A 17,748-nucleotide genomic window follows, 5' to 3' on the forward strand; every position below is an offset into this window, starting at 1 on the left:
CATGGGGGGCGCCAAATTACTGTCTTGCCCCTGGTGACAAAAATCCTAGTTTCGGCCCTGGTTAGGCCTAAAAATTTATTTTATTTTCAAAACTGCATCGTAAAAATTGTTTTAACAGCAGACTTTGGTCTTAAGTTTTCCCAGCATTACTCCAGCTCCACCCTAAAATGAATTGATCATCATCATCCTAGTGTTATTCATTCTGCACAATATGTATTTACAAATGCAGATCAGAATGGTGAAGCAAAAGTTAAACTTGCAGATTGTAACACTGGAACTTTTCACTTGTGTAGTGGTCTGTACCACGAAACTCAAGTGGTCCAAAATTCTGCTCCAAATTTCACTCATCTTTAGTTGTCTTAATAAAAAGGTTGTGTCCTTAGTGGTGACGTCATCAGCAGGAGCAGCGGCTGGGGAGATCGTAGAGGTGATGGACACATTGGATGAGTAACATGATATTTAAACTGCACATTTTTATTATTTGCATGTCTTGATAAAAGCATTAATTTGCTGAAACGTTGATAGAAACACCGGCTCCATCTGGTTTATTTCTTCAAGCTGTACAAGTCCCGATGAGTGCCCTCCACTATTCCTGTATATCAACTCCTCGTTTGATGTGGCACCCGGGCAGGTTTGATATTTTTTGGAGAGTGTCAAACTCTGCTACTCTGCTACTTTTGTATATATGTATGTATATATACATATATATATATATATATATACTGTGATAGACAATGGCACACTTTAACTTTAGTCATGAATATATGCTGTGATTGTGGGTTATTTATGAGTTGGTGTGTACAGGATTGTGATTGTGGTTACCTACAAGGGCTTTGTGTACTGAGTGAAAAAAAGGACTGGAAAGGGCAGTTGTGTAAATAGCACAAATAAAATTGTACTTCCTAACATCATGTTAACATTACACAGTTTAGACTAAATATACTTTACATTATACTAAACACAATTATAATATGTATTTCATGTACACTTTGCAATACATTTCTTTATCAGTTACCCTGCCCTCCTGCACACATTTTCCCCTGTATACCAACATGACCCATTCATATATTATCCCCAGCACAACAAAATTCCGTCCCTGTGCAACAGCATGAGTCAGGCCTACCCCTACACAATAGTATGACCCCCTCTGCACACCAACATATGCCCCCCACTGTACACCAAACTGCCCCAACCTGCACCAACATGTCTCCCCTGCACACCACACAAGTCCCCCTGCCCTGCACAACAACTTGCCCCCCTACTGTACACCACACATGTACCCCTGCACAACAACATGCCCTCCCTGTGCAACAGCATGAGTCAGGCCAACCCCTGCACGACAGTATGAACCTCTCTGCATACCAACATATGCCCCCACTGTACACCAATCTGTCCCAACCTGCACACCAACATGTCTCCCCTGCACACCACACAAGCCCCCCTGCCCTGCACAACAACATGCCGCCCTACTGCACACCACACATGTCCCCCTCCTTTTGACCAACATGCCCCCCTCCTGCACAACAACATGCCCCCTTCTGCACAACAACAACAATCCCCCTTTCTGCGCAACAACAAAATGCCCCCTATGCAGCAACATGCCACCACTGCCCACCAGATTAGTCCCCACATCTTCTTGAGTGCTGTCAGAAGTTGAACCTGTCTAGAACACCAGAAGCTCTCTGTGCAGTGTGACTGCAGCGGTCACATGGCAATACCAGCAGGAAGTCTTCTGATCTGGGACTACTACACTAGTTCCCATCCGGCAGTCTATTAACAACAAGAGTGGGTCACCTGCTCCACCCACTCTATGCCCCTGAATGTACATTAGTGCAACAGCATCTGAGATATGTATTATATACCAGGGACATGGGTCTGTATTATACACTTTTATATACATATTCTACTGTATATACTTAATTGTCCACTTTGTCACAAGGGATTGATATGCACCACGCCACCAATAACCATGTTGTGTATTGTACACTTGGCTACCATAAACCAGGCATTATACTGCACATTAGCCATTAGGGATTTAACTATGTATTGTATATCTATCACCAGAAAATTGGCTCTACATTGCACACTGGCCACCAGGGAATGAGATTTTTCTTAGGATATGGCCATATGACTACATTATGTGCCATATATTATGCACTAGCCACTGACATTTGGCATTGCACTACATTGTATGCTGTTGGTCACTACCCTATGGGTTGTGTACTGTATGTTACTTACCAGTCAGTGGGTTTGCTTTGTATATTAGCCATGGTGCAATGGACATTGTGGTACACTAGCTAACAAGAAATAAGTGCAGTATTGTATACTAACCAAAAGTCAATAGGGTTTTTGCTGGTACTGTATACTTAGTGAGACATAACACTGTTCTGTTACACTGTGTGTGGGTTACTTTGGTATAATATTCAGAGTCACGTTTAATGGTAAATGGAGGCTGAGCAGGGGTTGACAACTTTTAGCAATTCTGCCCTGTGTAAGAGGCAGGACTACGCTTTATATATAGCAATGTTTTCCTGCTAGCAATTGTGCACAAATAATTTCACAATAAAGGAAAGATGTGTTATGTGGTTTCTTTATTACATGACAAATAATATTTCAGACTTTCAGAAGTGCATTCGTCTTGTTCAGGTGAAGATCTGCAGCGCTGACGTTTCAGCTTTCATACAGTGAAAAACCAAGATGCCCATTAGCCATGAGGTCTGCTCAATCCATAGAAGTCATCCATGATTACATTTTGGTTTCAATTTAAACAAAAAAGTTATAAAAAGCTAGCACCATTTATACAATAATTCAAGGTACATCAGCAGTATGAATCGTAGAAAAATAATTCAGTTTAAGTTTCTCCAGTTCCAAACACCACAAGGAAAATTATACAAATAGGAGCTTCCCCTGGGGATCTAAACTATAATTGCAAAATGGTCCGAATGCTGGAAAAAAGACAAAGTTTCAGCATGAGAAAGGAAATGTTCTGTAATACTGACATAACAAGGTAAAAATACTAATACTAATATAAACAACTTATTAAATACACTATATTGTAATATTTACAAAGGTTGGGGGCAAAATGTAGTTTATAGCACAGGATATAAATTTGCTTTAGATACCTCTGGAGGACATTACAGGAGCTGGTTAATTTCATTTATATTACTTTTTATATCCAGTTCTGCAAGTTGTGACATTTCTAAATAAAACCAGACATAATCAGCCTGCAAAGCAAATTCAGCCTGTTGTATCACAAACATAGTTAGAGACACAGACTTACAAATTTCTTACTTCATCAAACATGAAATTCTTAGTACTATTACACCCACTGATATACTGCTCAGCTACCTTATCTCCTCTTGCTCCCAAATGTCATCTCTTCCCTGACTTATGACCATGCCCCTTTCTTTACCCCCAACTGCATCCATTAGCCATTTCTTCAAACATTCATTTTCTTGCATATTTTGTGTGTGATGTATTAAATATGAATCACATTAAACTAGCCATCAGCTATGGCATGGCATATTAGACTTAGCACAAGTTATGGTTAACAGAATTATAAGGGGTATATTTACTAAAGTGCTGGATTTTAAAAGTGGAGTTGTTGCCTATAGCAACCAATCAGATTATAGTTATTATCTTCTAGAAAGTGTTAGATAAATATAAGTAGAATTTGATTGGTTTCTATGGGCAACATCTCTCGCTTCTAAAAACCTGCACTTTACTAAATATACCCCTAAGTGTATTGTAATTATGTCATAGTTTATTTTTTCAATAATATCTTTAGTATTCTAATATACAATACACGCCATACATATTTATTAACAGTTTAGTTTAATTTAATTTCTAGCTATTTTTTTTAATTTTAGCAATAATTATTATTGTAATTATGGTATGCTAGCCTAGGCAACAGATACTGTAATGTTTGCTGTACTTTTATGTATGTGGCACCAGATATAGATTAGACTGTTATACAGTACAGTATCTGACACCTAGATTTTGGACATATGTTTCTAGATCTCTTCCTACTGCTATTGACTTTCAAGCCTAGCTGTTTACTGATCTGAGGCTGAGCAAGCAAACGGCTGCTCATAGTGAGATTATAATAAGTGTAGTTTGGGTGGCCCAGAGCCGTAACTAGACTTTTTGGTGCCCTGTGCCAGAGAGAGCATTGACGCTCCACCACCCCAGTTTTTAAATATCAACATAAGATTCTGCACCTGAAAAAGGACCGTGGCCTTATGGGGAAGGGCCAGGGGAAGGGCCAGGGACGAGATAGGGGGGGACGGGGCAGGAGATGCCGGGGATAAAAGAAGAGAAAGATACAAGTGAGAATAATAATGAACAGGAAAATTGACAGACCCAAACAGTGCCCCCTGCCCTGCGGTGCCCTTGGCACTGGTTGCACTGCCATAGTTATGGCACTGGGGTGGCCAGTTTGTATTAGGTGCTCCAGATGACCCAATTTGCACCTAATTGAATCAACCCCAAAAAGAGAAAGATGCCAGGTGGAGCTCACAGCTACATCTGATGTGGATACTTTGTATACAGTATTGACAGGCACAAACATTCCTTTTCCACTGCTAAATGTTGTATGTACAATGATCATGTCCTGCACTCTGCCTGACCCTACAGCTTGTAGCTAAAATTCAGAAAAAAATATTATGAAAAGAATCTGTTTCCCTTGCATTTAAATAGCAATTTCAAAATCTTATTTACATTACTGTTTGAGTAAACCAATGAGAAAATGCTGGCCTTTGTTCCCTCTCATACATATGATATAGGATATTGCTCTTATCAACAGGACATATTACAGAAACAATACATACCTTTTTCCAGTGCGCATAAGATCAAAACCTTCATTAATTTTATCTAAAGGCAGTTTATGTGTGACCAGTGCGTCCAAGTCAATCTTTTTTGCATTGTAATCTGAAACCAGCTTTGGTACATACTCTTTGCTCTTCAGACCTGAAAATCACCTCAGATTTAGTTACACATCCATAGAACAGGTATAAAAGGGCCCAATACATCAGCAATCACAAAAGAATGATTCACAGATTCTGTGATTTCTTTCCCTAATCTACCAATCTGTGCCAATACATTACAGGTATTTTTTAGTGATTTAAAGATCATTTCACTAAGGACATCATCTGGCAATCATGAAAAGCTCATCATGTTACTGGTACCAGTCGGCAAATCGGCTGATCATTACCATAAACCAGCAATCTACAGCCCTGATTGGTCTGTGACAACTAACATTTTGTACAACCTGATTTACCGATTCCAATCACTTTTTGATCAGAGTAGGCGATTAGTGTACCCCATAACTTGGAAATTTTTCCCCCAATCATCTGCAAGACAGGGAATTTCCCCAATCCATCGCAGATTGGGCCTTTAAATATCTAGATGTTCAGCTGCCTATATGAATAATTACAAAATGTATGTTCCATTTCCAGGTCAAACCATTTCAGTGAAGTAATTGAACTACATAACATTAGAGCTCATGTGTCCTAGTTTTCCCAGGACAGGGGTCTTTGTCCACCCCAAATTCATTAGACACTCTTGCCTTACAATGTCTTTTTGTGGCCCTATTATTGGGCTCTGACACTGAAAGATAGTCTATGGTATTTATTAGTAACCAACTAATTTGAATCCTGACCTCTAAATATGAATGGGAGCATTGTGTTCACAATGCAGAAAAACCTGAGTATTAGCTCAGGTGGGTTATTGGAAAATCTGTGACATTACTATGTTACTATGTTTGCAGAACCCATAAATACCATGCAGAAGGTCCATATTGGATCTCCCCTAACACTATCAAGTTTTGCTATGATCTCATAGCATTTTACATGTACGCCACAATAAGACCCTTGTAACTTTACTGTGCAAGGAAAATCTACAGCTGTAAGTATTGTATTTATGTATGGCTTGCAGCCAATGTTGTTACCATAGGAGACCTGTATGCAGATCATAGATTACATTACCTCCAAAGATTGAGCTTTTCAGTGTGCGTCCAGTCATCAGTATCATTGGGTCATAGGTGATGGTTTTTGTTTTTCCTGAAATTCCAACTAGTATTGTAGTTCCATAGGCAACATGACTTGAATATATGGCAGAAAGCTGTGTAACACAAGCAAAGTAACAATTTTCAGACACTTATGTTTTGAAATTATTAGCATCAGTCTGGATTGGAGCTTTCAGCAACTCACAACTTATGCTGGGCATACACGGCAAGATAAAATGTCTGTCAGACCGACAGACATTTTATCTGGACGGCTGCCAGCCGCAGATGTCCGCGGCATACACTGTGAGAGAAATCTCACAGTGTATAGCCCGACATCTGCGCTCCGCCCCCGGGGGTGGAGACATTTCCCTGTTCCTTCCGTAGGAAGGAACACAGGAAATGTCTGTCTGTCGGCCGCGCTGGGCATACACTGCCCGATGCGGCCGACAGTTACCGGGTAAATATCGCATCGGACGGGCATGCTGGACAATCCAGCATGCCCGACCGAGCAATATTTAACCCTCGGTCACCCCCCCACGCTACAATTATCGCGGCGATCCGCCGATATCGGGCAGATCGTCCCGATAATTGCAGCGTGTATGGCCAGCATAAGTAACACAAATTCAACAATTGATTCAATAAATTGGCATACTATTGTATATATATATGGATATTTGTATAATATAGCAGATATAAAACGTGTAACCAATACTCTCACATTAAAAAAATATATAATTTAAACAGTGAACCAGTTGAAATAATTGCTTTCATTGGAATATTATACTTTTTCATTTGTGACAAAACAATTGTCTATTAGGATATATGGATAAAGTGTTAAGGAGCTTGCAATCATCACAGCTACAAGAAACACATTGGCGCACAATACATAGGAGTTATATGGTACAAGGCCAACGTAAGTATATGGTTCCAGAAGAAACAGGGAAATGTTCCAAGTGTCAAAACTTAAATGTATCATTTTACCATCATTTCTGGCAGTGTCCAAAAATCACAAAATTTTGGAATAAATTGATATCTTTTTTAAATAGAATATTTAAGATTAGGCTCAAGTTGGACATGGTGGCTTTAATATGCGCAAATTTTAAGCATAGGGGAATAGAGTTAATGGAAAAATATTTGGCACCTGTGCTGACTGTAATAGTGACAATAGCTAAAAAGTGATAGTTAGTAAATGGATTGAAAGATCATTTTTGATTACATCCGCTATAATGCAGACAATCGATTTAGAGAGACAGGCCACATGTACACATCTGAAAATAGGAGTAGAAAGGTTTTATAGGAAATAATGGGACACCTATATTAAGACCTTGAATGTATCCTCTCAGAAACAGATAATGAGTTTCTTTGAATCTACCAACTGGTATTTAGTTCATAAAATTAAAACATTTATGAAGTGGTAGTGGAATATAGGAATGATAGAGGAAGTTGTACGATAATGTTGGGGTGTGAATGTATTGTGATTAGGGATGTTAATGAGGCTTGAAAGAGTATAAGAGATTAATATTCTGATGTCAGAAGGGGAAGAGGAATGTTGATGGATAATAGCATTTCTTTAGTTCCCTGAGATAGTATTTATGTATAGGAAAAGGAATTGCAATAATATTTGTGGGTTGTAAAGATGTGAATATGTACAAGTTATGTCTAAAACTCTTTCAAGCTGATTATGCGTTATATGATATTGGAAAACAATAAAAAAGATTGAACACAAAACAATTGTGCTTTATTTGGCAACAGGAAAAGAGTTCAAAGCTAAGTATGTCATGCAGGAGCTTAATTAGTGGAGGGCGCATGCCCATAAGTGATTGCGGATGGAGGTGCCAGCAGAGGAGTCAGAGCCACACCAGTGATCCCGAGTGATTTAGGAACCAGTATTTTAAAATCATCTGGGAGTGGGGTGAGCACAGAGGAGGGCAGTTGGCTGCATTATTTATCCCCTCCTAGGGGGGTGGGTGTGATCAACAGGAAGATAATGAAGGGGGTTAATTACTACTCTATGTATAGTATAGTAATCACTTATACTATGTTATTAGTATGACAGTCAATGGTGCTCCCTGTATTGTATGGCAGTCACTGATGCTCTCTGTATTGTAAAGTGGTCCTGGATGCTCTCTGTATTATGTGGCAGTCACTAATGTGCTCCATATTGAATGGTGGCCACTGATGCTCACTGTATTGTATGGTAGTCACTAATGCTCCCTGAATTGTATGATGGTCACTGATGTTCTCATTTTTTTATGGTGATCACCAATGCTTTCTATATTATATGGTGACTGTTTATGCTCTCTGTCTTGTGTTTGCAGTCACTGATGCTTTCAGCATTATATGGTCACTGATATTCTTTGAATTGTATGGCATCTACTTGCAATGCTCTGTAGTTACTAAGGTAATATATTACAAGGAGCAATGCTATCTTTACATAGGATGCGGATAAAATACTGATGGAGGAGATTCTGGTGGAGAGAATCCCTGTGCTGGCATCCCAACTGCTGGAATCCTGAAGGTAAGTAGTGGGGTTACATGGAGGGTTAGGATTAGGCACTAGGGAGAGTGTTAGGGTTAGGCAGTAAGAGGGGAGGGTTAGGTTTAGGGTGCAAGAAGGGGGAGGTTAGGCTTAGGCACTAGGGGGGAGGTTTGGGTTAGACACCGAAGAGGGACGGTTAGGGTTATGGTATGGGCAGGGAAAGGGTTAGGATACCGACTGACAAACTGTTGGTATTCCAACCCTGATGGGATACCGGTATCTGGTTTCTGACAGCTGGGAGCCCAAACGTCGGCAACCCATACCCATCCCCTTTAGATTGTAAGCTCTCACAAGCAGGGCCCTCTTTCTTCATGTGCTTTTCCTTCTCTCACTTATACCATAATTTCCTCCTCATTGCGACTGATGGTGCTTCTTAATACGCATAGTGACGTATTAGCTCCACAGCCAGTGGGCGTCTCAGAAGTAAACAGTCAACTGCGGCATTAGCATAAAGATGTACTAAGCTCTGGAAAGTGATACATTGGAGAGTGATAGACTACCAACCAATCAGTTCCTAACTGTCATTTTTCAAACACGGCCTGTAAGATGACAGAAGCTGAGTGGCTGGTAGTTTATGACTCCCCAATTTATCACTTTCCAGAGCTTAGTACATCTACCCCCACAGTCACAGCTGCATAAAAACCTGTTGCAGCGGCAGCAAATGAAACCATGTCTGAATGAGAAACAGAAGGTGTAGTGAAAAAGGAAGCAAACCAGGATAATGCAATCCAAATTATTCTAAATTATGAGCGGGTTTGAAATTAATTCCATAGAACGAAAACATATAGAATGGATTCCATATGAGGATAGCGAATGGAATGGCATAATGCTGCAGATGGATCTACAAGAATCAGCAGGGATATTAACAAACATAAACACAGAAGTGGATTGCAGAGACTGGAAATGTATATCTTCTGGTGTTTGATGCAAAAATAATGCCCTATACAGTTATAATCTTGTTATATACTTACCATAGTTTCAATATTGCCAATGCATTCAAAAACATAGTCTACTCCACCACCAGTTTGTTCAAGCAGCAGCTGGGCGATAGGTTTGTCACACTCTGCAGAGTTAATACACTCAGTTGCTCCAAGTTCTTTAGCTTTCTCAAACTTATCTTTGTTGATATCTATTCCAATGATTCGTGATGCACCTGCTATCTTACAGCCCATAATAACGGAGAGTCCAACCCCACCTAACCCAAACACAGCGCATGTGGATCCTGGTTTTACCTATACAAATATAAAACACAATGTTGATTAAATATTGCAGTGTAGGAGGTTGGGGGGGGGGTTGAAGGGAATACAGGAGCTCTAAACTACTGCTTTCAGTTCATTCTGAAGACTGTGCATCACCTTTCCCTATACGACCAGTTTTGTCCTCACTTAGGATATATGATATAACCCCATGCTTTGGAAATGTACAATTTGCAGCATGATATTTCTAAATGTTAGTTTATTCATAGTTACTGTGCAATCTTATGTGTGCTGCAACCTCTCATCTCTCTGTTCAGGCTGTCCAAAGACTGTCCCACAAACTACCCACATTTTATACATACTTGCCTACCTTTCAAGAAAGTGCGGGGCACTCCTCATTTTTTGGGTAGTCCCCTTCATCACCAGAAGAATGGATGGATCTCCCACATCCCACCCACTTCCTAGTAAAGTTGGCAGGATGGAGAAATAATGTTATACATCGTGGTCTGTATGTAGGGGTCGGGGCTAACATGACATGATTTGCATAATTTTAGTCCTTTCCCCAGGGACTCGTGATTAATGGCATTTTGCAGTGATTGGGAAAGGGCTTAATGATGTGTAAGCTCTACCCCACCCCCGAAATGGTCAGTTACATCTCATATCTTGACCTCTCCCTGAGAGGTGCAACTAAAAGTCAGCAAGTATGATTTTATATGGTAGCCTCTGTGACATCACTGTCAACTGGGTGGCAAGCCCACGTAAGAAACCTGAATATGGCCTCCTATGCAATGCATTACTTAAGTATGAATGGTATATAGAGTATTAGAGCTAGGTCAGCATGCATATCTGCAAACATTCCTTATTACAAAATGAAGATATTTAGGTCACTCCTTAATATACCCAAACCACACCCATTATCTTTTCATTGCCATCATACTGGCAACAAAAAATGCCAGTATGCAGGCAAACAGAGGCGGGATGTATTTCAATGTATTTATGGGACTTGATACATCTTGCTCACAGGGAGAGAAAGACCTGGGTTTAAGACCAATTAAATAGGCTATAGCTTGGGTGGAGTTTATGGTTTTAAGAGGTGCTGTATCCTGCATACGGGGCAATCAATGTTAGACAAGCTGGCCAATTTAATAGAGGTCAAATCTGGATATGTGCTTAAATGCTGTTTGTTTGTTTGAAGTCCTGACAATAAGTAAATTACAAGATTATGTATATATGTGTATAATATCTATATATAATATTGATATAAAGAATGGAAGCAATCCAGCTGAAAGCTTTGAGAGAAGTATGGGATAGAACCCTAACAGCCATCAGGGACTTCAGCAGTTCAATGAAAATTGCTTCCAAGGACACTATGCTTTTGTTTTTGTATTTTTTTTTATATTAATTTTTCACACTCAAAACTAAAATATTTGTTTTTCTTATATTATTTCTTAAGATTGGTTGTACACTGAGCAATAATCTAAAATGGAATGTTTAAGCAATTAACTTTCTAATTTTAAATTTATTTAAAAGTATCTTGTTTTATACTAGTTCATTCAAATAGAAGAAACATTTAGAACACATATATTGTACAGTACCTCAGCAGTCTTTATAGCAGATCCATAACCAGTAGCGAAGCAACATCCTATAAGGCAGACACTACCCATAGTTGTGTCATCTTCGATTTTAGCACAATTAAATTCACTAAGGACAGTGTATTCAGTGAATGTGCTGGTGTTTATGAAATTATTAATTTTCTTTCCTTTGCAAGTAAATCTTGTAGTTCCATCGGACATCAGGCCCATAGGTCTGCCTATGCTAGTGTGAGACAGAAAACAATACAAGCATGGGAACATATTCAGTATTATTTATTTATTGTTTATGTTAGGACTCTAATATGCTGCAATTGTTCACCAGTGACAGCACAGAATTTCATCATCTGGATCAATGACTAAGGGCTTGATTCAGCAAGGATCGCTATTCTGCTAATACGCATGCAAAGCAGTTGATAATATCAGTGGTCTCATGCAAATGTTTGAATTCGCATTGCAATCGCAACCTAACATAAGGACGCCCACTTCCCCTTACTCACATCCGGAAACTTTGGCAACATATCAAAATAATTGGTAACACCGAGTAACATCGGACCCATACACACATGTAAGGCAGGTCAGACCTCACTCAGGAATTGCTTACTTCAGTGCACGCTATGAGGCTTCAGGCTGCGTATGGTACCGCAATGGATAATTTATGCACGCCCATGCAACAACATTGAAACGCACTGGCACGTCTAAAATAAGGACGCCCGCTTCCCCTTACTCACATCCGTAGACTTTGGCAACAAAGCAAAATAATTGGTAACATTGAGTAACATCGGACCCATACACACAGGTAAGGCAGGTCAGACCTCACTCAGGAATTGCTTACTTCAGCGCACGCTATGAGGCTTCAGGCTGCGTATGGTATCGCAGTGGATAATTTATGCACGCCCATGCAACAACATTGAAACGCACTGGCACGTCTAAAATAAGGACGCCCGCTTCCCCTTACTCACATCCGTAGACTTTGGCAACAAAGCAAAATAATTGGTAACATCGAGTAACATCGGATCCATACACACAGGTAAGGCAGGTCAGACCTCACTCAGGAATTGATAACTTCAGCGCACGCTATGAGGCTTCAGGCTGCGTATGGTACCGCAATGGATAATTTATTGAAACGCACTGGCGCACCTGCATTTCTCCGACCACCCTCCATCACCACCTACAAACAGCACTTCCTGTCAATCACTCTGCAATGGGTCTGCGTAGCCTCTGTGATCGCAGTCCTGATCGCTATAGCTAGTTCGTTCATGAGCACTGCGATGCATGTGCAGAACACAACAATCGTCCGATTGCCTGCGTATTAGTAACTGCAATCCTTGCTGAATCAGGCCCTAAGTGAATACTGGTCACTAACTGAATACTGCTTTTAGGTATGAGAACAAACGTTTTTCTCTAAATCTGGTTCATGATAAGAGAATAAACAACACTCCTATTTATAAATATAACCTTCTGGGCCTAGAATTTTGCATTAAAAGCATGACACAGGCATGTGCCTCACTGTACTATTTGAACAGCATAGAAAACATGTTTAGTGTGGTGCTCAGTATTTAAAACTTAACTTTTATTATTTTATAGGGCTATAACATTATTTTCATTTTAATAAAATCAGCAGAATACTATAGGCAATAAATAATAGAAGAATTGTGCATCATAGAATGGAAATGGTGAAAAAAGTTTAAAAACAAAATATGTTTTCAATATATCAGCCCACATAATGAAATAAGATAGCATCACAGAACTAATGTGTTTCTTGGTGACGTGTCATAAATGGTGCTGTGGGGATCTATCAAATTTCTATATTATAACACTTGTGCACCTTCTCCTTATAACTGGGATTAGTACAATAGAGAATGCTGTGTAAAATAAATGATGTAGGAGATTAGCCACTTCTGTATAACACAAACTGTAATATCCTATCAGTACTCAGAGTAACAGTGATATTTTTTATATATACAGTATATAAATATAAACTGTTTGTTGTACTTTCCTGGATAATTTCTAGAAAAACAAAACAGCAATATTAATGTTTTGTTGTTTGTCATCCAATTTATTCAGAGTTTGTATAAATTGAACGTTGAAATCAGTAGCCCATGGAAATATTACTATACCTAACTTTCAATTTTACTAAAGGGTATGGGAGGAGCCCTTTCAGCACAGGAACTTTTTTTAGGGAGGGTCTGGAATTTTTTCTGCAGGCCCACTCACACCGGGCAACACAGATCCATGCTGACTGGGCTAGGGCTAGGGGATTCCATGACTCCAGTATCCCTATTATTGTGGCACCATTTTTGGTATTCTGTAGCCTAGTGCTGTATTGACATTTTGGCTTTTTTGCCCCCCCCCCAAACTTTGCCGATACCAGCATAGGCTGGCAGCTCTAGTGCTCCATTAACTTTTTTGTAACATTCCAAGAATGTTCATTTTACATAGGCTAGTACAATTGATTTTAAGGATGTGATAAATGCTTGTAATTTTTTTATGAGAAGGACACAAACAAGATTTTCTCCATACAGTACGTGACTGTATGACTTACTTTGCTGCAAGGCAGAGATTGCTTCTTGGGTCTTTGCACGTAGGGCACTGATCACACTGAGAAACAAACAGTGGAATGACCTTATCACCTGAAAAGTAAAATAAAGCTTTAAATGTCACATAAACAGCAGTATGGCTACCTTCCTTGCTGCCTGAACATGTCCCTTCCCCCCACCCCACCCCCTCTCTTGACATTGCTGCATCTTCAGGATCAAACTCAAACCAACCAATTTGAATAAATGTTACCACACAAAAAAAAGCTTTGCTTGTATGTTTTGCTCTTCCCAACATTCCATTCTCTTATTTATATGTGTTTTGTCTACCACTATAACCTCAGTCTTCTTATATTGACTGCAGGATGAAGGGCACGGAGATTGATCAGTGCGTGCTGCTACCTGCATGGCTTGCGCTGCTATAATGACAGCAATGCTGCATAATTCACAGCATTCCAAACTGTAAAATTATGACAAAGATATCAACATTGGTTCTGTCTACCAGTATGTAGAGCTATGGTGTCAACAGCATTAAAATGTCAATATAATAAATGTTGACGCCTGGAAAATGTCAAAAGGGACAAAATATCGACATTACTGTTAGGGTAATGGGTTAGGGGATGGACAAACCTGGAAAAGACTTTGTCGACACTCTGGCCATGTTAACATTTCATCAGTGTCAACATGCTCAAAATGTCAACAGTGTCGTGTCAACATTATGAATGTCAACATAATATACCGAACCCAATCTGACAGTGTTTCTCCTGGGAGGTTTACTAGCTGGTAACCAACAATTCCTTGTTTCTCAGTATTAACATAATTCAGTGTCCCCTGCTTGCTAATCCTATGATTCTACTACTACTGGCAAGCCTTACTTAAGCACATATACATTTTAAAGACATCCGTATGATAATAGTACTGTAGTAATCAGATATTGTTGATTACAATGAACATTATATTTTTATTCGTAAGAAACAAAGTTGTATTTAAACAATACAATGTCTAATGATTTCTGGCTTGAAGTATAAAGATTACTTGTTTTTCTTATAAAAAGAAAATTCCATATGAAATTATACATCTCTCATTTTAAATTCCCAAAACATGCTTTATATTGGGGATAAGTACATTTGAATGTGTATTCATTATAATTCTGTAAATTAGGGTATATCAGGAGAAAAAATTGTATGAGAATAATTATTCTGACTAAGGGGGGAATTCAATTAGTCACAGTAATTTAACACTGCTAATTGATCCCCCGGGGGCTATTCAATTGGCCCTGAAGTCAGCAGTCATCTCGGAATTTTTTCACCTGCCCCCAGCAGGCGAAAATAAATCCCCAATAATCAGCCCTGTTATTCCGTTCGCGGACGAAAAAACACATAGGTCCGTGATCTTTTCACGGCTTCTATGTGTTATCGCCCGGTAATAGATATTTTTTCAGGTGCAAAAAACGGGGAGTAATTGAATAGCACGTAAAAAAAAGTTTTTAAAAATCGCAAAATTCCCTCCTAAAAGTTTTCCAACTGCAAAAAATAAAGCTGCCATAAAAATATCTATTTGATTACATTTGTAAAATGTAGACAGTGATTGTCATTACAGGCATTAATTGCACACAGTGTGGGTACAGGCAGAGGTGTAGCATGGTGCCATGTTGCCTGCCTATACTATGGCACACCCCCCTATTACCGAAGTTTACCAAAGTGGGCGTGGCCAGAATATGAGGCTAAATTGACATTTTAAAAAAGTCATAAATGGTCTACAGAGACCCATCTTTTGCTGTATAATAAATGCATCCTGTGCTGACCTCAACCCTTCCCTGTCCTCCCTGTGACGTTCTGTACCCCACCTCTCTCTGCCCAGTGCATGTCTACACTCCCTAGTTTCCACCCAGGGGTAAAGGTCAGCTCACCTAACAGATTATATACTGTATATAATCTCTATTCTGTTACTAAGTGACCTGCCCCATAAACATGTAAGTTGGTTACAGGTAAAAGTGATGATATGATTGAAGAAGATTTGCAGTACAGAAGTACAGAGTCGCAGATTATTATATAGAGGTAGGGACCTGCTACTGAGGGCAGGAACCAGGGATGTGGAGATTTCATGTGATGTAGGGACCTGTTACTGAGGGCAGGGCAGGGATTAGGGATGTGGAGAGGGTTTAGCTGGGAAGAAATTACCTTGATTGTGCGCTTGGTGTATCAGCTTCTCACCTCACCCCAGTTAAATGTGATTTTTTTTTCCTTACTCGGGCTTAGAGGGGGCATGTCTGGGCAGGGAGGGGTCGTGTCTGGTAGGGATGGGGCGTGTCTTACAGGGAGAGGTTGTGCTAGGGCTGCAGTGTGGTTGTAGCACTGCCTCTCACTGCTGATATCCACAAGCTACTGCTGCTACTCTCTCTCGGCAGTGGAGTAGACAAGCTTGGAGGGAGACAAACAGCAGGGAGGAGCCCATAACTGCAGACTGTTGTGGGCGGCTGTGTGCTGCAGCTAACAGACTGCACCCGGCAGTCTGTTTGGTATTAAATAAATGCCAGAGTCGGACTCCAGCTGCAGCCAGTGCCCTCTGATCTGTTTGGTGCCCAGAGCTTGTGCTCCACTGGAACCACCCTCCATATGCCCCTGGGTACAGACAGGGCCATCATCAGGGGGGGACTGCTGGGACTGGAGTCCCAGGCCTGGACACTTAGGGGGTCCACCCCTTTCTAGACCCTGCCGCCGCACAAGCCCAGGTAAGCCCTCCGGGAGGACCCCTCCCACTCTGGGTGTGGTATAAGAGATAGACAGTAATTAGATTTACAATGTCTAGGTAGACCCCAGATGTTAGACAGTTAGTAGGTCGACAGGGAAAAAAGGTCGACAGGGTCAATAGGTTGACACACTAAAGGTCATCATGTAAGAAGGAGGACAAGTACAAATGGTCGACATGGCCACAAGGTCAACATGAAAATGGTTGACAAAAAAATGTTGACACATGATTTTTTTTTTTTTAGCCCTAATCTTCACCCTAGACCTAACTCTCCCTTTGGTGCCTAACCCTAACCGTCGGGGTAGGTGCCTGACCCTAACTGTCCCTTCTAGTGCCTAACTCTAACCCTACGGTAAGTGCCTAACCCTAACCCTCCCTCCTGGTGCCTAACCCTAACCGTCTGGGTAAGTGCCTAACCCTAACCATGGGGGTAAGTGCCTAACGCTAACCCTCCAGTAAGTGCCTAAACCTAACCATAAAAAAAAATGTGTAGACTATTTTTTGTCGACCAGTTTCATGTCGACCTTTAGACCCTGTCGACCATTTGTACCTGTCGACCTATTGACTGTCTAACATCTGGGGTCTATCTAGACATTGTCTATCTAATTACTGTCTAATTACAGTCCGGAACCCCCCACTCCACCTCCTTTCAACGCCATGGCTGGACACTCTGGGAGCCCTCCTTCTCCTAAACCCTGCCACTACCAATGCACAAGCCCAGGAAAGCTCTCCCACTCTGTCTTCCATATAGCAGTATGGCGTACCATTAAATAATTGGCAGCCGGTATGCCGTACCATCCATCGCCATTATGCAGGAACTGCCGCTGCACTGCCAAGCAAAACCATGTAGCTCGGTGGTGTGACAGTTCCTAGTCCTACCTGCAGGACTCCTGGGAGTGCACTGCTGACCTTGTGATGTCACATTGTGCTCCTTGCCAAAGAGAGGAGCTGACGGCTGCACGGGAGAGCCTGACCAGCTACCAAAGAACCATGCAAATTGTAAGAGTGGGGGACACAGGCTGGAAAGACAAGGGGGCAGAAAGGGGGCAGGTGGCTTGAAATATGGGGGAAGGTGGCTGGATAGACAAGGGGGAAGGTGGCTGGATAGACAAGGTGGCAGAAAGGGTGCAGGAGG

The 17,748-nt window shown here is 40.7% G+C and overlaps 1 protein-coding gene across 1 annotated transcript in view; it reads right to left on the reverse strand.

Annotated features, from left to right (window-relative positions):
• Positions 1-2,574: 2,574 nt before the first annotated feature.
• LOC148481556 (alcohol dehydrogenase 1-like) overlaps positions 2,575-17,748 on the reverse strand; it is a 29,006-nt gene continuing 13,832 nt past the window's right edge. Inside the window, exons 4-9 of the mRNA XM_088453204.1 lie at positions 13,874-13,961; positions 11,335-11,554; positions 9,515-9,775; positions 5,985-6,120; positions 4,830-4,968; positions 2,575-2,945 (exon numbers count right to left, since the gene is read on the reverse strand). Of these exons, the coding sequence (XP_088309330.1) occupies positions 2,921-2,945; positions 4,830-4,968; positions 5,985-6,120; positions 9,515-9,775; positions 11,335-11,554; positions 13,874-13,961 (869 nt within the window). The 3' untranslated portion in view covers positions 2,575-2,920. The remainder of the gene's footprint in view (positions 2,946-4,829; positions 4,969-5,984; positions 6,121-9,514; positions 9,776-11,334; positions 11,555-13,873; positions 13,962-17,748) is intronic.

Source organism: Taudactylus pleione, unplaced genomic scaffold (assembly GCF_031769625.1).
Source record: "Taudactylus pleione unplaced genomic scaffold, aTauple2 ptg000573l, whole genome shotgun sequence".
In the NCBI taxonomy this organism is placed as follows: Eukaryota; Metazoa; Chordata; class Amphibia; order Anura; family Myobatrachidae; genus Taudactylus; species Taudactylus pleione.